Source organism: Siphateles boraxobius, unplaced genomic scaffold (genome assembly GCF_051911475.1).
Source record: "Siphateles boraxobius isolate OS27281-9 unplaced genomic scaffold, OSU_SipBor_1 25, whole genome shotgun sequence".
Classification (NCBI taxonomy): Eukaryota; Metazoa; Chordata; class Actinopteri; order Cypriniformes; family Leuciscidae; genus Siphateles; species Siphateles boraxobius.
Genome location: NW_027508866.1, coordinates 7816674 through 7839028, shown reverse-complemented (window position 1 = coordinate 7839028; position 22355 = coordinate 7816674). Strand labels below are relative to the sequence as shown.

The window sequence follows — 22355 nt, the reverse complement described above, 5'->3', positions numbered from 1 at the left end:
CATCACTTACCATCTATTCGACCTAAATAAAATGGCTAAGTGTACATAACTGTAATCTTTTTCATTCACATACGGTAAATCATTCATTTTTTGACACATGCGATATTTTTCCAAGTGCTGGGTCGAGGCATTTTGGGGGCACGCTTCAGGTACATACGCTCGGGCCGTTTCTGGTTCGCTTTATATAGAAGGTAATTATCAGGTATAAATCCAAATCCCTGTGAGCATGAGATGACAGAAACAGGTAATGAGGGACTCTGATAATGAGAAGAACTTTTGGCCTTAATATAGAGCGCCGCAGACACGTACGTATGGGCAAATTACATACTGTATCTGGGTTACGGCTCCCACTGCAAGAAGAGGCCTTCATCATTTCCTGAAGATAAATGATTTTCAGAATGGTGGCCACAGTCACTGAGGTACCACCCCTAACACAATATAATTGTCAATTTGTCCAAGGATGCATGATCACGGTCATAACGGATGTCAATAGAAGGCAATGCAGATTAACAAAAAATATTTTTAATAATCTTACAAACATATTTCTACTTAATTTTTCACAATGCTAATTTGCGCATTATCAGTGAAGATTATTTAGTAACTCCCCCTTACTAATAATAATATTAAATAAAGAAATGTTTATTGGTACATCTTTAGTACATGTATACTCTTAATCCAAATACATATTTACAGGCACTATCACAGCATGAGAATATCACTGTCAATAACTATAGAATTAAAAAGGAATCATTGCATTAAGCAGTAAGCCTCTGTCTTCCAGGGTCTCGCTGGCACAGGTGACCTTATTGACCCTTCAGTGGCAATGTATGACAGCTGGAACAAACAGTGCAAAAACCCAGCGCCATAACACACAACAGGGCAGAGAGCAAAGCGTGAGAGAGGTAAGGCAGTAATATAGGCTCTTCAGTTTATACAGCTCTAATAAAGACACTGATCTCTCTTAATCTGAATACACACACAGCTGTGGTGATTCTGGACAGATTATAATCCATCATCCAACTGCCTTCTGTTGTGGTTTGACCAAAAATACCCTGTTGATACCATCTTGTCAACATAAACGTTATTTTGCAATTGATTTCTATACATTTGATGCTAACAAGTTGATTTAATTTACATTTAACTCCCTACTTTTCGGTACTGAATAAAACAAGTTTATAAAAATTTCTCTCACCAACATTTTCTCTAATCTTGGATTTATTGTGGAGCTTGTCGCAATGCATTCTGGGACTGCTTTCTCTACAATGCATACAATGCTTGGCTAAAATGACGTATCTTAGAAGGCAACATAATTAGGTTGCCAAACTTTTTGGACAGCTTTTGAGTTGGAACCAATACTGCATCTTGCTAGCGTCTTTCCACCAAATGCAAAGAATTGCATTTATCAGTGTCTTAAAAATGTGACAACCAAAGGCAGGAGAAACATCTTGGATCGACACATTAGAGTGATTGTCTTCAGTAGGGTGTGGTGAACCGCTTATAGAAATGACAAAATGCCATGGCAGCACTTTCCCCCCGTGCAACTCTGATGATGACAGCATACTGATGACAGCCTGCTGTAGAACCAGCATGCAGCCAGGCCCAACTGGGCCAAATCGAGCAAACTGGGTCAAACCTGACAGGAAACAAGGACCCAAATCAGTACGGCCTGTATACAGTAATTTAGGAGCTGCTAAAAAAACTGAACCAAATCTTCACCTAGCTTAACCCGAGTTCTACATTCCAACAGCTGGAGCAAAATCCTGGAAAATTCCAGAACACAGAGCTGGGTTTTTCAGTATTCCAGAACTCAAAAGCGGTTTCCTAAGAATAAGATTCTAGAACTCAGGTGATGAAACAAAAAATAAAAATCATCTTTGATTTAACTAAAATGGATGAGGTGTATTAAAAAACTTAAAACCTTCACTAGTTAACATATTATTAGACACTACTAATAGTAATAATACTAAAAGTCTGAAACTTATTTTTTTACAAAACTAAACTAAATATAACAGACAAATTAAAAATAACCAAGCTTGAATCCTGAAAGGGTTTTTCACCATTCTTGGACTCAGAACTTGAAATAGTACTTCTTTTTACATTATGTCACAATAGTCATGTAAGAGTGTTCATAAAATTCAGAAGAATTCCAAGTTGTAATTAAAAGTTTGACTAAGACGCAAGCCGTTTTTACAAGTCAGGAACTGGTAATTATGGTAATTTTGCTATGACGTGGACGCAGCATCAGATCCTCCAACGTTCTTCAAAAGCCTGCAAGTCTTTCTGAACCTCACCAAAACGGCAGTACCCCACACCCAAAAACAATGTGGTCTGAATCAACAGTATTGCTTTTATCCATTAAGAAAAAGTTGAACTCCTGTGCTGTTTACATGTTCACAAGTGTTGTGTGTTTGGTCTTCCAGCAGCGGAACATCAAATAAAAACTGTAAATCTGCAGCCCTGAGATGGCTGGCCTTGATGGATGGAACAGGGCAGTTGCCACTGTAAATATCCAACATGTAACAGACTTTTCACTCCTATGGGAAAGAAATTAAACATTTTCAGATGTTTCTTGCCGGAAAACATCTGGATCGGCCCAGGCAGGGCCAAGTTCTGCAGCCCTCTTGCAGATGGAGCAATTAAACTTGTCTCTGTTTCTCTCTCTCTTACTCGGCACGGGTCCACGTCTACCCCTGAAATCCAGCAGGAACCAATGTCAATTTTTAAACTCTCAGAGCTCTGAACCAGACATGAGGTTAAGAGACTGTAAGGCTGCCTAGAAGCAGGCAGAAGTGGCATGCGTGACTTTGCGGATACAGTCTCAGCTCAGCGTAGATTATCTGCTCTTCTCTTACTCTGCTACCAGATAAATCTGACGGTCAGGGCATCTGGCATCATCATGCTGCAGGACTTAAACACAAAGTCATGCAAACAGCCTCAGACATTATACCCTTCAAATAAACGCTTACAAATGCCCACATATAGGGAAGACCTGGATTAGTTGACATGTTAACAAAAGTCAAACGTTTTTTAGGGAAAGTTTATTCAGAAAGAATGCAATAAACTGCCCAATAGTGACAGTAAAGACATTTATAGTGTTGCAAAAGCTGTTCTTTTGAACTTTCTATTCATTACACAATAGAATCTTAGAATAAAATGTATCGCGGTTTCCACAAAAATATTAAGCAGCGCAACCAGTTTCAAAATTGATAATATGAAATGTTTTTTGATCACCAAATCAGCAGTCTTTTAAATTGTAATAATATTTCACAGTATTACTGTTTTTACAGTATTTTTGGTGAACCTCTTTAAAAACATTAAAATAAAATAAAAACTACTGACCCCAAACTTTTGAATGTTAGTTTATACCTCTATGCTTTTTTTGTAGCCTTTTAAGGTGTGTCTCTATACAGAAATAACCTACCCTGAGAAACATTCACTGGAGTAAAAAGTATGACAACTGGCTCCAGTCTCACCATTTTACACCAAACACGCACACACATATGTACACACACACGCACGCGCACACACCCACACACTAACACAGTCAGTTCCGCCCCTTTGAACCACACAACATACAGTCTATCTGGTGGCATCAAAAGCATGCCAGTTTAAACAGCGGTATTCCCTTACGGTCCAGCCGGAACAGGGGTTGAAATGGGTGGGGGAAACGGTTATAAATAGCTCTTGTTTCTGTGAGGGAGTACAGACTTGGCACTGCTGATAGCAGAGGCAGAAAACTCCATCAGTTCTACTGACCTGCATCGCCCTCAAAACAGAAGACCAGCCTTCAAACTTATTTGACACTCAAGTTTCTTAGTTCTGTTTTTATTTCCTTTTGCCTCTTATTACACTGAGTGTGGCAGGAAATTATTTGTGAGAGAAAGGAATGGTGCACATTGGACTTGAACCTGTGTCACCAAGGCTCCGAGTACATGCATAACCACTGCACCATAGATCTAACTCTTACTTCTTATTACAAGTGCAGTGCAGATTTGGTGGAAATTTCTGGATTTGAACCTACATCCATATGAGCACCAAGGCTAAAAGTGTCAAAAGAAAATGCATCCAAAAGGAGATGGCTAGCTAACTACCTACATTAGCATCCTACACACATACACTTACTTTGTTTGCATGCATATATAGACAATTCAGACCCGAACTCTTTTATCTGAGCTGCCACTAAACCTCCTCTCTCCTCAGCACTTGGGCATGTTCAGCATCTGCAGACTCCGGCCCGCTAAAATTAGTGCACAATTACGTCAAATCAATACTGACTTCCAAATTTGTAGAACTTCCATGGCACTCGGTAAATGGCTGCCAGAGTGATTAGCTGTCTTCACAGAGAGATTTGCTTGCGGGTCAACTTGCTCTCTCCGTCTTGAATTCTTTCTTTCAGAATGTTGAATTTTCCACTTAGAAATGACAAATATTTATTATCAAAATGAAGCTTGAGATAAGAAGCTAAATGGGGGCTTTTTTCTTGCACTTAAAAAGGCACAATAACATTGAACTTCACATACACTTTAGGAGTCCAAACTATTTGAGCAGTTTTCACATAACATACTGATTCACGAATTAAGCAAATTGAATCTGAATTAAAGACCAGTATAAAAAAACAGTGTGAATGTGTGTTAAAACAGTGAATGTAATGTCAAACATCATAATTTAATGCCATACAGTAAAATAATTAAAATAAAATAGTAATTTTAAAGACTAAAAAAAATAAATGGATAAAATATCCGTTTTGTTTTCTTTGGACATGACTTATCTTGTCTAGGGTACCAAGTGAGACAGCACCACAAAAGAGTAAACGTCAATCAAAACAAAACGAAACAAAATCAAGCAAAAAAAAAAAAAAAACTAAAGCAAAGCAAAACAAATAAAAATGTAATAAAATAAAATAAAACATAAAAATGAAATATACCACTTAAAATGTGCTCTCCTTTGGTCATGTCTTATCTCGCCTAGGGCACCAAGTGAACAAGGATCACCTCAAGTACACTCTCAAAAAAAAGAACAAATAATTCAAAATGAGGCTGGAAGCTACTATACAGAAAGTCTTCTCGAACATCTGTAACATATGGCTTGTGGCTATAAATGAGCAAAAACAAAAAATTCTTTACAATTATTAGAGCGACCCCCCCTCCCCCAAGTCTATAATTTACACATACACACACATGCGTGTGCAACCCCAAACAGGGCCCCAGCCGCGTGCTATGTACAGCTCCCTATTGTACTCTCATTTCCTGACAGGAAAAGAGGAGGCTCTCGCTCTCTCGAATGAAAAAAATGACATGTGGTAAGGACTCTGCACTGACCCAAGAGATCTGCGTCGGTCTGACTCAAACGTGCTATTTTAACAAACCCACCGTTACAGGAAAACGGAAGATAGAAATTAAACCGAAAAAATCATTCATCCATTGCAAACGGCTGTATTCATTGGTTTGTCTGCCATTATGAATTATATATGTGCTCTATCTTTTTTTTTTAAATTGGTGCTGTAAAATTGAAGTCTCTTTGTCTATTTTAAGATTTAATGGACGGTCAGACTGACAAGACAAAACACAAGCGAACCCATCCCTCCCGCCAATAAAAATCAAATAGCTGACGCCTGAAAAAAATGGCCAAAAAAATGCCCATTTCTGGTGTGAGCAGTCCGGCTGTTTTTGTCGAGGTCAGGCACTGTCAATAAGGAAATATTTCTCGATGAAAAATAATAGGTGGTCTAAAACTATTTCGCTGTTAAAGTGGTGGGATGGGGATTTATATTTAACCAAGCAGAGATTTGAAGTGGGGCAACTACCTCAGTTAATGACAGGCTAGTCCTCGAGAACACAGCTCCGAAACCACAATGAGCTATATTGGAGCAGTTAGCCAGAGGTACTGGCTCATGAGAGGAGAACGGGGAGCCACTACTCACAGCCCTCACTTCATCAAAGTTACATACGGCCGTGTCTCACTGCGCTTCGAGCCCCTCGACAGCCTCTTAATGCAAGGTGCTGCTGAAGGCCGTCAAACGCTGCATTACATGCACAGAAATATAATTTAACGGATAGTGGAAGTGCTTTTGAGGTCAAAAGGAAAGGAAAATTGACACATACTTCTCACTTTCCTTCTCTTTTATTATTTTTGGACTTTTTTGCCACTTCATTAGACAGAATAGTGAAAAAGGAGCAGAAAATTATTGAGGGAAATAGAGGAATTGGGACGTCAAAGTCGCCCTTTTTCCAGTGATGTTTTTTTTTGGGGGGGGGGGGGGGGGGATGGATGGAGGAGAAAAAAACAGCCTGGAAAAACAGGCAAAAAAAAAATTCTGGTCTGGAATTGACAAAGTCAGTAACTGATTAAAGAGGTATAAAATATTCTTTAAAATCAGGTCAGCTAATAAGTGCTACAAAAAGTAGCTACAATCATAATTTTGGACATGGTCATTTATTTTTGGACACACACTATTTAATAAAAAGACAAAGAGTTATTCTGAACCTGCAGTTAAATACTTTAAAAACCTCAAATATAATCATGTGAAAGGCCTATTGTTTAAAAGCACAGCTATTTTATGAATATCTTTTCAGATAATTTAACATTATTAGCATAGAAGAGCAGGAAACACTTCAAAGCTCTTGTACTTGAGTTGCTGGTAACTAAGAGATTGAGAAACCCTTACAGCGAGTTATTCAGCGCAGCGGGTTATTCAACCTAATCAAACTCAGTTTGATATCACGCAACAGTACAACTAATTGACTGAATTATCAAGGAACATTAGGTGTAACTCTTTTAGAAAAAACAGCCTGTATTGGACTAAAATAGACCTTAATTAAAGTAAAGAATGTTTTAAGAAGGTAGGGCTCAAAACAAAACTCACTCAAAATCCTTCTATTATTATTATTACTATAATTATATTTTAAGTCTGTGCTGCAAAGGGCATTTAAATATCTGCCTGCTGTCATATTGAATGGTAATGTACATTACTTATGGAACACAGCACCATGTCCCAGTCCTCAACTATCAGTAAAGACCTGTCAAAGGAAACTCAGCTTCATTCCCTGAGAAGAACTGGTGAACTTATTTTACATCTTTTTTTAAACAATTATTAAATGTGATGAACGCTTTTGTGAATTCTTGCCAACAATTCACAGCAAATTTTTAAGTGTAGTCTAAAGACCAACAGTAATGTATATAATATTTTTATATATATATATATATATATATATATATATATATATATATAAAACTGGTGTATCACAGAAAATTCATCTGTAATATTTGTGAAATCCATGCATCCATGTATCTATCCATCTACACACACAGAGAGAGAGAGAAATAGAGATTGTTGTTGAAAAGATGTGACCCACCATTTGAGAACCACTGAACTAATTAAAATCTTTTGGAATTGTATTTAGCAAAGTAAAAAAAAGACTTGATACAAGAATAGAGCCATAGTCATTCTACATAATATTGTCACTGATTACCAGAGCGTCCAAAAGAAAATTTCATAAATGTAAAAAAAAAAAAAAAGATTCTCTCAACCTCTGAGATGTGAAACTCAGGAGTCCATCATTCTGGCTCGGCCCTGAACAAATAGACTTACCTGACACCATGGAGCGAAAACATCATTAGGATTTCGCTCTCATCCGACGGATGGAAATAAAAGAGCGGGAGAGCAAACAGTGAGAAAGTATCAAAACTGTCTGATCTGATTAGATGCTGACAAAATATGGAGGCTTTGTACAACACAAGCAGGCCTCAAATAACAAGAACAAGAAGAACAAACTGTCACATAATAAGCACTGTTGTGTAATCAGGTGGGCTTTTTAGCCCGTCAAGACTATCATCAGACCAGAGAGGGCCATCTTCCACCAGGTCTGTGACGGGTTTACCAAACAGGTCTTTCCCCTCTCGTTCCTTACAAGAAGGGCTGAGAGATTAATTGGTATGTTAAGCCATCAGGAGAGTGTAGTTTAACAGTAGTGCTCTCGAACCGCTAGCTGAGCAGCTTTGTCACACTGCATTGATTAAACAACTGAAACTATTGCTATTTCTTTCCTAGGAATATGACTCCAGTCTAGACGATCAGGAATTTCATGCAAAGAGGAGGTTACCCCACGATGAATACAATGCATTTTGGAAACATTTTTTTCTAATATCAAAGAATACTTTGAATAAAATAAAATAGTCAAACAACATAAAATAAAATCATTTCAATAATACATATATATCAGTGAATATAAAGCCTATATCAGGGGTGTCCAAAGCAAGTGTGTTGAAGCTAAAAATCTGCACTGGATACCTGCCGTCCCGGAGCAGGATTGAACACCCCTACTCTATATAATATTATTTATATATATATATATATAATATTCTGGTGTAAACCAGTTACATGTGTCTTTAGCATGTTTCAGGAATTAATTATGAATAATACCAAAAACTTAAAGTTTAAGGCAAGTTATTGAATATATTATGCAGGTTCAGATCCACACATTGGATTTGGGGGGTCTTTAAGAAAGCCTTTTAAGAAAAAAAAAAAATCTCAAAAAACTAGAGAATAACAAGCTTCTCAATTTATATATATATATATATATATATATATATATATATATATATATATATATATATATATAATTTGAACAATTATTTTTAAAGCACAAATCTATTTTCTGCACCACTAGCATCACCAAACCGGAAAAAAAAAACATGACTGTTTTCAAACATGTTTCCCTGAGCACTCACCCCATCTGCAATTGGCTGGTCAAACAAATAGTGCCACCCTCAAACTCACACCATTGGTTGAACCAATGCCACTGTTGGGCAGGTTGAGGGGCTTAAACAAACAAATTAATGTTTTCATAGAGCCTCAGAGCCACAGTATTTACACTTTGCAAGAGAAACAACACAAATGGCTTACTTACTGCTGTTTTGGGGATAAAAGTAAGCATTTATACATAAAAAAATACACACATCATCTTTAAGAGTTTATGATAATAAATACGAGTGAAAAGTTTAGGAAGACAACTCACCTCTGCTTGGAAGCCTTTCAGCAAAGGAGCTATCTGTTTACGCAAATCCTGCAATGGAAAAAAACAGACGTTAGAACTATTATTTTACTATATAAGATTCTGAACAGTGTTTGAAATGAATAGATACGACATTGTCTATCAAATTCTCCGTTTTTTTTCAATGTAGCATTTGTGGAACTCAGGATATTGAGAGCAGACAATGCCAGGCATCTGATCGTAGATGGAGGGGGGGGAAAGGGGGGGGGGGGGGGGATACACATAATGTATTAAAATGGATATCTTAATTTATCAAATGTCCGAGGGCTGGGTTAGTTCTCTTCAAAAGAGGGGGGAAAAAAAAATACACAGCAAGTGCTTGCCCAAGTGTATGCACACGCACAAATGCTCTCTCACACAAAAGAGTATCACCTTGTGCTGCTCCTGACTATGGGCAAAGGACAGTATTTGCTTTAAGGAGTGTATATGTATGCATCCGTACTCTCTCTCTTTATCTCCCCTGATATGCCCTCGTTTTTCCCTTGCATGAGTTCTCCATGACTCAGTCCTCTCTGCTGCAAAAAACTGCTCATGCAAAAACAGCGAGAACAAAAAGCAAAGTGTAGCGCCACATGCATGTATATGTGCGCTACAGCCGTGCAGTCGATGCGAATAAATTACATAATTAGTTCTAAAGAAAGATTTACAACTGTAGCCTATTACTATATCATCTTGTCAGAAAGTTACAGATAAATGAGTTGCTTTTCGGCTCATGTTTCTGAGTGATATGAAATTTTCATTAAAAAAAAAGAAGAATCATAAAGAGAAATAAATAAAAAAATCTGCTTCTGGAAAACAAACCGTGTCTTTGTTTCAAGTTTTGCATGGCAGCGCACCTCCCTCCTTTTGCAGGCCCTTACAGTCGAGTAATTTTGATGCCGTGGTATTAAAGTATATCAGATTAAGATGAACATCAATGCCTCTTTCATTTGAACATAGGGTGGGTGTTTCAACATGAAATGACATTACACACGGCTGTGAATAAATCTCCCGGCCGGACAAAAAGCCCTCACATTAAAAGTCAGTATAGGAATGCCTACCACGCACAAACACATTACTGAGCACTGGGGCCGAATAAAACGGCGCCCTGAGTGCTGTAATCGCCAGGACGCAGGCCATTACGCCACTGCGGCATAAAGATATACACATCATTACCGAAGCTGCTCGCGTTTCATTAGCAGTGTAGGAGTCACCATAGTAGATACATTTAATATAATGGGCAACACAGAATTGTATTTTACAGGAAAAGTAGCAAAAATTCCTCCTCTTTAGCCCGTCCACTCCAACTTTCTTTATGGTTTGTCTGTGGTCTAAGAGATGAGTAATGATCAGTGTCTCAGATTTACAAATAAAATGATGAAATATTTTACTAATTTAAAAGAAAATACTTTTGCATGATCTATATGCATTAGTTAGACCACAAAGTAAAAAAGCAAAACAAAAAGGTAGCTACTTAAAAATATGCTCAAATACAAGATAAAAAACAAACAAAATATAAGATGGCCAAACAATGTATGTGTGTGTAATTGTATAAACTGGTTAAAATAATAAATGTAAAGAATAAGTGCCCAAACATCTCATTTGAATGGGAGGGTTTTCAATTTTTTTGAAAATATTTTAAGTAAATATTATGGCAATTTGCATTTTTACAAAGTTTTGAACGCACCATTTACTGTAATGTTTTGTGAACTGCTAAAATGATGCCAATAATTATTGGTATTGTATTGCCTATCAGCCAGCCTGCTCTTAAGATATCATCAATACCAAAATTTTGGTTTCGGTACAATACCATTGACCTAGTATTGATAGTAAATCATTACCCGTCACTGAAAAAAAACATTTTGACATTTCCAGGTTCTTCATAGTCTGGGTTTCCCCATGCTGCCTTCCCGCAGCGCGATTTTATTCACCCTGAAAGGCAGTATGGATACCATGGTCCAGATTTTCGCCTCATCTAGGGAACCAATCACAGAACGGGGAGGGAGCAGCAAGACGATGACGACACCTATGCGACACACCGAAGCAGTTTGTTTATTTCTATGGATTCAACGTGGCAGCAGACGCGAAGCTACCTTTTGATGCAGCCTTAGATATTGTTCTAAGTAGTTTAGAATGCAAGTTTATTTTGAAAAAAGAGCAGCTTTGCACAAACGGCAATAGTCGCTGAACGTCATTGTTTACACAAAAATATCTTACCCATCGTCTTCTTCCTTGTCTAATTTCTGTCGCTCTACATACGTCATCTGGTATAATTGAAACGATTGGCTATGAGCTACGTACAGGCGCATTTGATAGACATTCTTAGCACCCAATAAACGGCGCCGGGCATTCGTAAACCACGCCTCAAATACGAGAAAATGTACATGTGGTTCTCAGACCCAAGTCTCAACGAGAATTGGGTCTGTTGTTAGCCAGGCTAGATTCTTCATGTAAAAAACGAAAAAAGAAAGGAACCTGTCAGTGGTTCGGTGCTGAACCCCTGCTCTGCTTTCACAAGCACGACTCAACTTTTCTCAGTGCAAAACTTGCTAAAACACCAGGCTGCTCTTAGTGGTTGCCAGTGTGTTGCTATGTAGTTGCTAGGACTTTCAGGGGGGGTTGCTAAGATGTTGCTATGTAGTTGCTAGGACTTTCAGGGGGGTTGCCAGGGTATTGCCAGGGTGTCCTCAGTGGTATTTATGGCTTGGGCTCCTTCTCTTATGCAAGTCTATAGGATTAGTTTGCCCAATTCTTGCCCTACACCTGTCTATTTTCTGTGAACGTGTGATACTTTCAATTCATTAGCCGCTATAGGTAAATAACTTGAATTAAAAAGTGCAGTAAACAGAACAACCATCTGTGCTACAAACCATTGACCTAGTATCGATAGTAAATCATTACCTGTCGGTGAAAAAAACAAAACATTTTGACTGGTAGTGTTAAGTAGTGTATACACACACAACATGTCTGCAAGGTCGATCGTGATGAGCAGGTAACACAATGACAAAGCAAGATTCCCGCAACTAGCTGACATCTGCATGTCTCACTCATGTTTGGAGAGAACGAGCGCTGGCAGAGAGCAGACAGAAGTGGTGGAGGGTAGCTTTGACCCCTCTGCACTCTTCATCTTCCCAGAGCGAGCAGCTGGGCCTCCGTTCCCGCTCTCCCGCCCGCACTGGCTACTGTACAGATGACATTTATGTAAGTGCCGCACCAGAGGGGCCCACGTGACCAGGAGGAAACATCTCTCAACATCTGGTTTCAACATAATACTCGGGGCCTGGCCAAAAGAGAGTTCCCCTGCCCGCCTTGAGCGGTATTCTCGTACTCCCCATCTTTCTCTGCAGATGCAATCTGCCAGCGTTTCTTCGCAAAGACAGCAGTGCATAAAAATACATTTATATTGTTAGCGAATGGATAAAAAGCTTGCAATAAAAGTAAATCTCCAGGAACTGAGCCAAGTTCGAGCATGTGCAAGTCGTTGTTAAATCCAGAGGGGTCTGAAGACGGAAACACAATCTGTCGGACTACTGCGGCACGGAAAGAGCCGGTGAGGTCAAAACATGACGTGACGGAAGCTTAACAGCTGAACGAGCAAAACCTATGCAGGCAAACTGCACCTCATGGATGACTGAAAAGGGGAATTAATTATAGAGATTGTCAAGCCATGAATCAAATATTATCCGATTATCAGCATCAGATGATATCATGCATGGATGCATTTCTGATTTGGAATAATTAGTGATTTAGTGAGTAGATATTGATACATACATCCTGCTATAATTAAATTGGATTTGCTTATGTGACCTATATTATCAAATTAAATTAAGGTGCAATATTTAAAATAATGTGTTAATATTGATTAAAAATATTTTAATCATAAGCCCCTTCCTATTAGTGTTATATTTAACACTTGACTCAATTATAGATATCTGACAAAGTTCAATAATTTCTAAATAAATAAAAATGTAATTTTCAAATAAATAAACACATTTCTGCTCAAAGTCCTGGTTAATTTCTGACCCCTGATCAGCATTGTATATCAGCTATTGATAGTAGTATTAATATCAATACCCATCATCAGAAACTATAAAAAATAAATAAATACAAAAAAATACATAATTATCCATCAACCACTGGAAAACTACCTACAAAAACAGAGAAACAGATCTTTCTCTCTGGGCAAAAGAGTTTTGAGCAATGATCACATCCGTTTGGGGGGTCTCGTGAGTGGCGCTGTACTCAAACAACCAGCAGGAACACATTCTGCAGTGTCCCCAAATCCAGATCCACCCAAAGTCCCTGAAAGCCGTCCTCTCCTCTAGCACGATGCATCTTTAAACCCACTAGTTTGGCAGATTACACAGCTGCATGTGCCAGCCCGGTGAATTATTTACCATCAACGTGAGCCTCTCCCTCCTCCCACTCACTCCATTATATAGAGCATCACATGCCAACTGGTGCTGGCACGCTGGCATCTGCGGTGGCATTGCCTAAGTGGAACCAGGCCAGGCCTGTTTTAAGCTTCTGGTGTCTGCCGTAATACCATCTAAGCTTGGTAGGTACGGTGATCAACAGATCGGTTTAATCGTATCTGATTGACCGAGGGAATATACACAAGGAGGATTTAACAAAATGATGAACATATTCTCTTTATACATACACAGATCTAAATCTATTCTGGCACAAATTTATGTTGCTTTTATGCCTCCATAAAATGGAAATATTATTGAGACACATCTAGGTCCACAAAGAAACTGAGGAAAATCTCTGAATTTGGAAATGGTAAAATGGGTTAAATAAAATATTTTGAGTGCAGAAAACATGACTATCCAAAATTCTTAATAAATGAACATGCTTTGTAAAGTCATCACTTGAAGGCGCTTATAATTTTTACAAAATTTTGTGGGGCAGATTGTTAAATCCAGCACTTTCAGTAAAATAGAAGCTGTAGTATAAATTATACAACAGTAATGAAATAATGTTCAGCTCAGTGAATCTAGCTTTATATTTTGGATTCTCCTGGAAAATGGCTACCGGCCTGTTCTGTGAATCGTAGATCACTGTAAATCCAGCGCTGGAAATGGGGGAAACAGGAAAGCACATGGTGTCGCCTGTTCACTGGATGTCTTCTCTTGTCTTTTGCTGCCTTCTGGATGTAGAATCTCCATTCAACAAAGTCCAAGAGCATCACCCTACTCGTTATTCAAAAGTACACACACACACACACACACACACACACACACACACACACACACACACACACACACACACACACACACACACACACACACACACACACACACACACGCATAGACAGCAGAGAGCAGCCATGATGGATGAAAGGAGAGTTACACTGATAAGAGAAAGGCCGCTGTGCCTCCTTTATAGAGGAACACACACACACACACACACACACTTCCAACCATTCTTTAGGAATAAGAACTGTGGCATTTTACTGAAGGTGGCTGACACCAAAGTGCATGTCAGCTTCTGTGCAAGAATCTGTAGAATCAGATATTTTCCAGGTTCTTCATGTAAAAAACGAAAAAAGACAGGTACGTATCAGTGGTTCGGTGCTGAACCCCTGCTCAGCTTTCACAACAGGATGGAAACGAAGAAAACAATAGGATGAATATGAAAACACTTTTACAGTTTCTAAAGAAAATGTGAAAGCACCACTCAACTTTTCTCAGTGCAAAACTTGCCAAAACACCAGGCTGCTGTTAGTGGTTTCCAGTGTGTTGCTATGTAGTTGCTAGGGCTTTTGGGGTGGTTGCCAGGGTATTGCTAGGGTGTCCTCAGTGGTATTTATTCCACTTGGGTTCTTCCTCTAATGCAAGTCTAAAGGATTTGTTTGCCCAACACCTGTCTATATCCACCTTGCATCATAGAAATAAGCTTTTTTTGTAAGTGTGTAAACTTTTTGTGTTTAATGTCTTTTTGTTATGTTATTGTTTTATTTTAATTTAATTATTGCTTGTACAGCACTTTGGTAAACTCTCTGTATTTTAAAAGTGCTATATCAATAAACATTGAGTTGAGACTTCCAATTCATTAGTCGCAAAAGGTAAATAAATAGAAGAATTAAAAAGTGCAGTAAACAGTACAACCATCTGTGCTCCAAACCAGTGTGTTTATGATTATGATAATACATTTAAATAATGAGATATCATAAATACAATTTCGCAATATAGCCTTAAGCAATTTAACAGACTATTTTTGTACAGGTAAAATAACTAGAAGCTTGACGCCAGAAGCCTCGCACATTCAAGTTACAAATGGCTGTGCCCATGGATGGGTGTGAAATTTGATGGGCATAAAACTTGCAAATAATTCCATTGTCTATTGTTAATATTGTAGAAATGTAAGAAGCACAGTTCACACAGACATTACTTTCAAACTAAGCAGTTTTCAGCTGGTCAACGTGGCGAGTCCACATGACCAATTTGAACCCGTGGTGAAGAAATCTTTCGCCTTCTTGTGAAATTCCCCTATAATGTGGATTCCTATTGAAATGAAAATTTCGCCCGTGAAAATTCATGCAAACAAAGGTAAATGTGACAGCACCTTAAGTCTAATCACTATGTTCTGAACTTAGTTATATTTATGGTTAGGGATTTGAACAACCTTTAAATATGAGCAATGGTGATAGTTATTCTTACATTAACAAGACTATATAGAGTATGCAAATTTAGGGCATCAGTGCTTACCTATTGCACTCAAGCTTCAAGCTTGCACTCGTGTGTGTGTGTGTGTGTGTGTGTGTGTGTGTGTGTGTGTGTGTGTGTGTGTGTGTGTGTGTGTGTGTGTGTGTGTGTGTGTGTGTGTGTGTGCAGCTGTGCACGCATGTCTGCGCGTGGGCGTGTCAGTGTCCCCTATTCCGTGCTCCCACACCCTTAAGGTCACAGTCAATTAAAGCAGACGTGGAACAGATCCCCATTGCATTCAGACCAATTTCAGCTCCACCTTAAAACTTACACGCTCTCTTAACCACACATAATCGTGAGAAGGGATTGTGCACAGCATAACCATATAAATAAGAGTTGTTACAGTAGGATAAAATGAGAAATAGAGAGAAAATCAAGAATGGATAGGGGTTGGGGGCCCCTGTTGGCCCCCACGAGATGAATGCCCCCAGACGCTGGTCTGGTAATGAGGTCATGGAACTGTCAGACAGACCCCCAAACAAAGACGCTGTGATCTAGGACCGGCCGGCCTCTCAGACACACACACTCTTGATGGAGGCTATCAATCACACCCCCCCCCCCCCTTTAATAATACACTCCACAAACAACACAAATACCTAATCTCCAAAGGCTGAAATATAATATAATATATAGTATAATAATATATTTTGTCATTTTATTAGTATTGATATACTATTATAGCGCTTATTTATATTTGTAATAAGCTTTTATTTTTATATTTCCAGTTTTCATTTTAATGTTTTATGGTCATTTTTCTTACTTTTTGTTTTTTTTAATTAGTTATTATTTGAACTTTTATTAAAATTAACTTTTTTCGATAGTTTAAGTTAATGATAACACTGAATATAATATATATTATGGATATAAATATTATAGAACATTTTTATAAGATAATTTGATTAAAAACATTTTTATAAATTATGTTAAAATGCAAAAAATTATTTTATAATATAAATAAAACATATAGAATAAAAAAGGTCCCTTTTTATCTCAAACATCAAATAATATTTTCACAAAGTGTCCTAGAAAGCCTTCTTTATTCGACACATGGTAGCACAGGCCATCGTAGAGGAGGAAAGAGTTAATGCAAAGAAAGCAGGGGAAAAAAGAACTTTTCTTTAGCAATTAGTTCTGATGAGCAGGTTTGTTAGGCAGCAGCTATTGAAGGTCTATTTATAGAGATTGCTTCAGGAGAAAAACCTGAGATGCGGCCATGCAGATCAGAGGGAGAGAGGGATGAAAGAAGGGAAATGAAAGAGGAAAAGGGGGGATGGTGAAAAAAAAGGAGAAAGACATGGCCTTCTGCCTCAGAGGAATGCAGGGCAGCCTCTATCTGATGATGAAACCGTCTCACAGCGAAAGAGTGGACATCTTGCTTGCCCCCTTGTCCACATGATGCTGTTTGTTTGCATTTTTTAATATTTGGTTCATCTTTACATCACCTCGCTTGTGTCAAAAAGGTCAGTTTACAATTCTGGCCACAGCTTGAAGTGAAACATGTGATTTCATGTGACACATCATTCATTGACAGTGACTCTAGTCTACACAGTGACTATTCATTCATTTGTCCTGCATTTGAAATCGCTCACTGTTTCACTATTCCCTATATAGTGTTTGACAAATAATTAGTGTCGATTTGCCCCTAAACCATAACATTTATTCACTATAGATGAATGCATTACCTACAGGTGATATATAAATCACAATTTTCGCTGTCTACAGTGACAGTCCATGTAAAAATACCATTGAGAGCAAGTGTAATAAAATAATAAATAATATATATATATATATATATAAATACAGATCAGCTACACTATATAACGAAATGCATTATGGGTAGAAAAGACTAAACTATATAGTGCATTATGCTGTTTACTTTTCAGGTAACACTGTAAAATGGCCACATCTCAGAAAGTGCACTACAAAGGGCACAAGGAGTGATTCGGACACTAGGTTGGTGGGTCTGCGGACCAAACGTTACAGACGAAAAGTGGGAATGAGTTGTCAAAAAAAAAAAAAGTGCCAACCATATATGAGTCTCAGGCTTTTTTCCACTCAGGGTGCATAATTGTCAACATTCCTCTTAAAAGCATATTCCATGGAAACAGCCCCCCCTCCGCTCGCCTGAACCTTGTGAAAACTTTAAATAGTGTTTTATGTTGCACGATTATTTCTGCCTTGTAATTCTGTCAGAGGGTGGAGGGGGTCTCAGGCTCTGAAAATTACCTCAAATAAAACATGTGGTGGGAGGAGGCTGATGCAAGTGTCTCTTGGAAAACACAAAGACATTTCAGAGGACATATAAAAGAGAAATGGACATAAACAGAGGACGAATGAATGGGCAGGGTACGGCAAGAATCTGCTAGATTTAACCATATTGGGTAACAAAAAGCGGAGTGGCGTGCACTGTAAAACAATTAAACCAAATACAGAGCAGTAGAACAAACACTCAGAACACGCTTAATGCACATTCACGTCACACGCCAGGATCATTCAGTAAAAAAAAAAATGGAACGAGGTCCATCGTACGCCAAGACTATAAATATATACACACACAACAATTTGTTACAGCTGAGAAGACATCTGTTTCACAGTGTCTGGACGCCGAGCGTGAACTACACTCGCTGTTTAATATAAAACATCAATTTAGTGGATAGGTTTTCAGGCCGTACTGATTCAAGATCAGTATTGAGATTGAGGGACAGAATTGCAGCAAGACTGCCAGCCCACCTCCCTCAGGAGAATCACACAACCCACAAATCAGTTTAATGTTTCACTGACAGCCATGGCTGTTCACAGGAGGAACCACAACTGTGCAAAGCCCCCCCCCCCCTCCCTTCACTGCTGAATAAAGTGAAACTGAAGTCTGTTCTCAACAGACATTCAGACCGGGGGAGAGAAAATGGGGCTCTGTGTGCAGAGAACGACAATGTAATCTGTGGACAGGAGGAACGGGAGCGACTGTGTCTGGAAGGGATTGTGGGATTGTGTCTGTGGAAAAGAGAAACGCACATGTTAGAAAGAATAGGCTGTATATAAAAGGAAGAAACGTGTCTGTGCGGAGAGGAGAGACTGTGTTCACTTGTAAAATAGAAACTATCTGTTTGAAGACGATAGACTGTGTTGTCTGATAATGCGAGACTGTTTGAAAAGGAAAGAGTCTTTTAGCTTGTAAAAAGAGGGATTGAAGAAAGATTGTTTAAAGAAAATAGACTTTATTAGCTTGTAAATTAGAGTAGGGCTGCACGATTAATAGAAATAAAACCGAAATCGTGATATGGCTAAGTACGATTATCAAATTGTTCATATATAAACATATAGAGTATACATTGTGTGTTTCAGAGTGTTCTTTTGTACGCGTGCAACTCATGATCCGTTGTTTTCAGTGTCTCATGGCGGCCCGATTCACACTAAATGCTTCTCCAAACAAACTCATCTCTGCATGTGCTTTGAGTTTGAGACACTTAACATGGAAACACATGTGCCAACCATCTTCCCAAACTTGTAATGAGAAGTGCTTATAAATCAGCTGTTGTCAACAAAAGAGAAGCTTCAGTGCTCTTTAGCAATTTTCCGCCTAAATAAAAGCTTGATGGTTTTACATTTGAAAATGAAGAAAAAGACAGCCATCAATATTAGGATTGTAAATTTTCACACTGACATATAAATCACAAATTGTGTCCAAACAAGCAAACAAACAACTGGACTGCAAATTTCCAAGAAAAAAAGAACAATAAAATATGTGCAACCATAAATGAGAAAATGTTAGCTTGTGACTAGGGTTTCACTTTATTTTGATGGTCCCTTTAACACATTCTGTTGACTATAAGTAACCTTGCACCTACATGTCTACTAACTCTCATTAGAGTATTAGCAGACTGGTAGGTTTAGAATAAGTTGACATGTAGTTGCAAAGTTACTTTAAGCCAACAGAATGTTCAAAAGGGACCATCAAAATAAAGTGTTAATGTGACGAGAGACTGTATCGGTTTCAAAAGGATTTAAAACAAAGGCTGTTAGCAAGTCAAGTAGAACTTGTTTAGAGGATAGCCTATGATAGTTTGAAAATGAGAAAATGTGCTAGCTTTTCAGCGATGTTAGCTTGTAATTTAAACAACTGTATGATTGAAGAGGAGAGCCTGTGTAATTTTTTTCTAGGAAAGACTGTGCTAGCCTGTAAAAAATTAACTGCACTGGCTTGTAAAAGAGACTGTGTTTGTATGTAAAGTACAGACTGTGCTTGTAAAGGATAAACTGTGTGTTTTGAGGAGAGACTGTGTGTGCTTGAAAAATTGAGACTGTGCCTGTATGTGGAGGTCAGCGCGCCCCACTGTAGCAGAGGGAGCACACAGAGCGTAAACACATTAACGTCACAGTGCTGCTGTACGCTCGGCTGCATTCACAGACTCTGACTCATCAGGGCTGGAATGGGAAACAGAGGACACTGGCAAGGGGGAGGCCCAGTGCAGTCACACACTAGCAATTGCCATACACTCTGTAAATATAATATTATAAAATAAAAATAAGTTATAATATTAAACATTATAATTATACTATACTATGAATATTATTCAGTAAATATTTATTCATAAAATGTAGTGTGTAATAATCATTATAAAACTTGTTTAAAATTGTATTTTTAAATATATATATATATATATATTTTTTATATGTATATATATATATATATATATAATTTTTTTTAATATTTTTTATTTATTTTATTTATTAGGGGTGTAAATCGGACAGTTCATCACGATACGATATTGATTCTCTCAGCCAGTGATACGATATTTGCCGATACCTCAAAAAATTCTGCAATACAATTGCGATTCAATTCAGGGCTATATCAATCGATTTATCGATATTTAGATATTATGTGCCAAGTGTACACAACCAGTTACGTTTATTAATTCACAAATGCATCCAAAAATATATAACATGAAAGTTTAATTAAACTCTTTGAAAAGAAAACATGATATATGAAAATGAACAAGAATGGAGTTATCTATTTTTGCAAATGAACTCTATAACAGAAGAGTTCATTTGCAAAAAGAGATAACTCCATTCTTGTTCATTTTCATATATCATGTTTGTTTGTTTTATTGGGCATTTGAACATCAATGAAACTGCAGCTGGGTTGTTTTGATTAAGTAATAATAACTTAAAAAATACAGCTAACTTATAAAATTAAAGTTCATTGAAAGTATTTTTTTTAATATTTTTTTTTGTGTGTGGCAAAAGCAGATAACTCCACATTTCATGTTTCAGAGTTAAACAAAGCCAAGTAATTGCTAGGATACATAATAAAACACTTAATCTTTGTAACGTTAATCTCCTCAGCTGACACAAACGCCTGTCAAACTTTGTTGTTGTGTTTAACGTACAGAGAGCTTTTCCCTCACCACTGTTTTAGCAAAGTTCCGTGGAAAAGTTTCAGATTTTATTTTCCTTTTACGCCCCGAAGAAGATATCACCGGTTCATCAAGTTTGTTTAACTCCATCCTCTATCACTTTTAATCAGCTTTGATGAAACCCCTCTCAGCGCGCGCGTCTTTTCAAAGTGATTAGCAGCCTTGTCACCTGACCTGAATACTGCGCACTGATTCGCTAAAACAGACTTTTCAGGTTGTGTTCACAAACAACAAGGGTGCTTGTCGTTTCTGCAGTAAAACATGAACTCGCGATGCCTTGACAGTGGAAAATACCAGCTTTTGTGACAAAGGGTTCAGTCAATATTGTCAGGCATCTATTTCAGCTGAGAAAAGTTACGTGAGGATGTGGAGAGTGTCAAAATAAAGGTACCATATATCGATATTTTATATGTGGTATCGATGCATCGTATCGTTAGATGTTTGATCTATGCATCGATCCATATCGATGTATTGTTACACCCCTAATATGTATATATATGCACTAACAAATTAATATGAATATCCAGGTTTTGAATATATAAATATTATTATTTTTTTAGATAAAAAATTATTATGCGCTCTGCCATTTATACAAAACGGCATCAAAAACACAACTGCGATTCAGAAAAAAAAATCATCTGGAAAGCATCTGAAAAGGCTAAAACCTGAGAGTCTATGTCATGTAGTCCTGCATGACATTAGAGGTTTACTAGCTGGTTTTACGTCCTGTTACAACCATCACACTTTACACAGTCTTTCATTAAGGGGAGCTGTAAACGTCAACAGCCATTACCTCATCTCCAACAGCAGAGTCACATGGCCGGCATGACATCAGTCAATGCTCCACACTGAAGAAAAAAACCCACATACACTAACACTAACTTACACCTTCGCCTGCCCATTTCTCTCTCACTATAAACAAGGTTTCTGCAGGTGCAAGCGGTCCAGTGGAAATTTCAGTCCCGGTTCGCCCATCGACAGAAACAATATTATCATACACAATAATGGGTTTTCTGTGTTCGGCAAAGCGCAGATTCCATTACAGCTAAAAGCAAACAGTGATGCTGTTGAGTCATGCCTGTTAAGCGCTATAAATACAGACCTGCTCTGTGCTAATGGTCTGTAGCGTTGGCACCTCCAACCGCAGGTGGCAGATGGAGTGACGGGCAGAGACCAGGGCACAGGGCAGGGTGGGTAAAGGA

The 22355-nt window shown here is 38.0% G+C and overlaps 1 protein-coding gene across 13 annotated transcripts in view; it reads right to left on the bottom strand.

The window, feature by feature from the left end:
• Positions 1–22355, bottom strand: part of cux1a (cut-like homeobox 1a) — a 126350-nt gene that overhangs the window by 57861 nt on the left and 46134 nt on the right. For all 13 annotated transcript variants that reach the window (XM_077242346.1, XM_077242347.1, XM_077242337.1 and 10 more), the window contains exon 3: positions 9015–9062. Coding sequence is in view for 11 of the 13 variants with exons in the window: in XM_077242337.1 (XP_077098452.1) it covers positions 9015–9062 (48 nt within the window). In the remaining 2 variants the exon portion in view is untranslated. The remainder of the gene's footprint in view (positions 1–9014; positions 9063–22355) is intronic.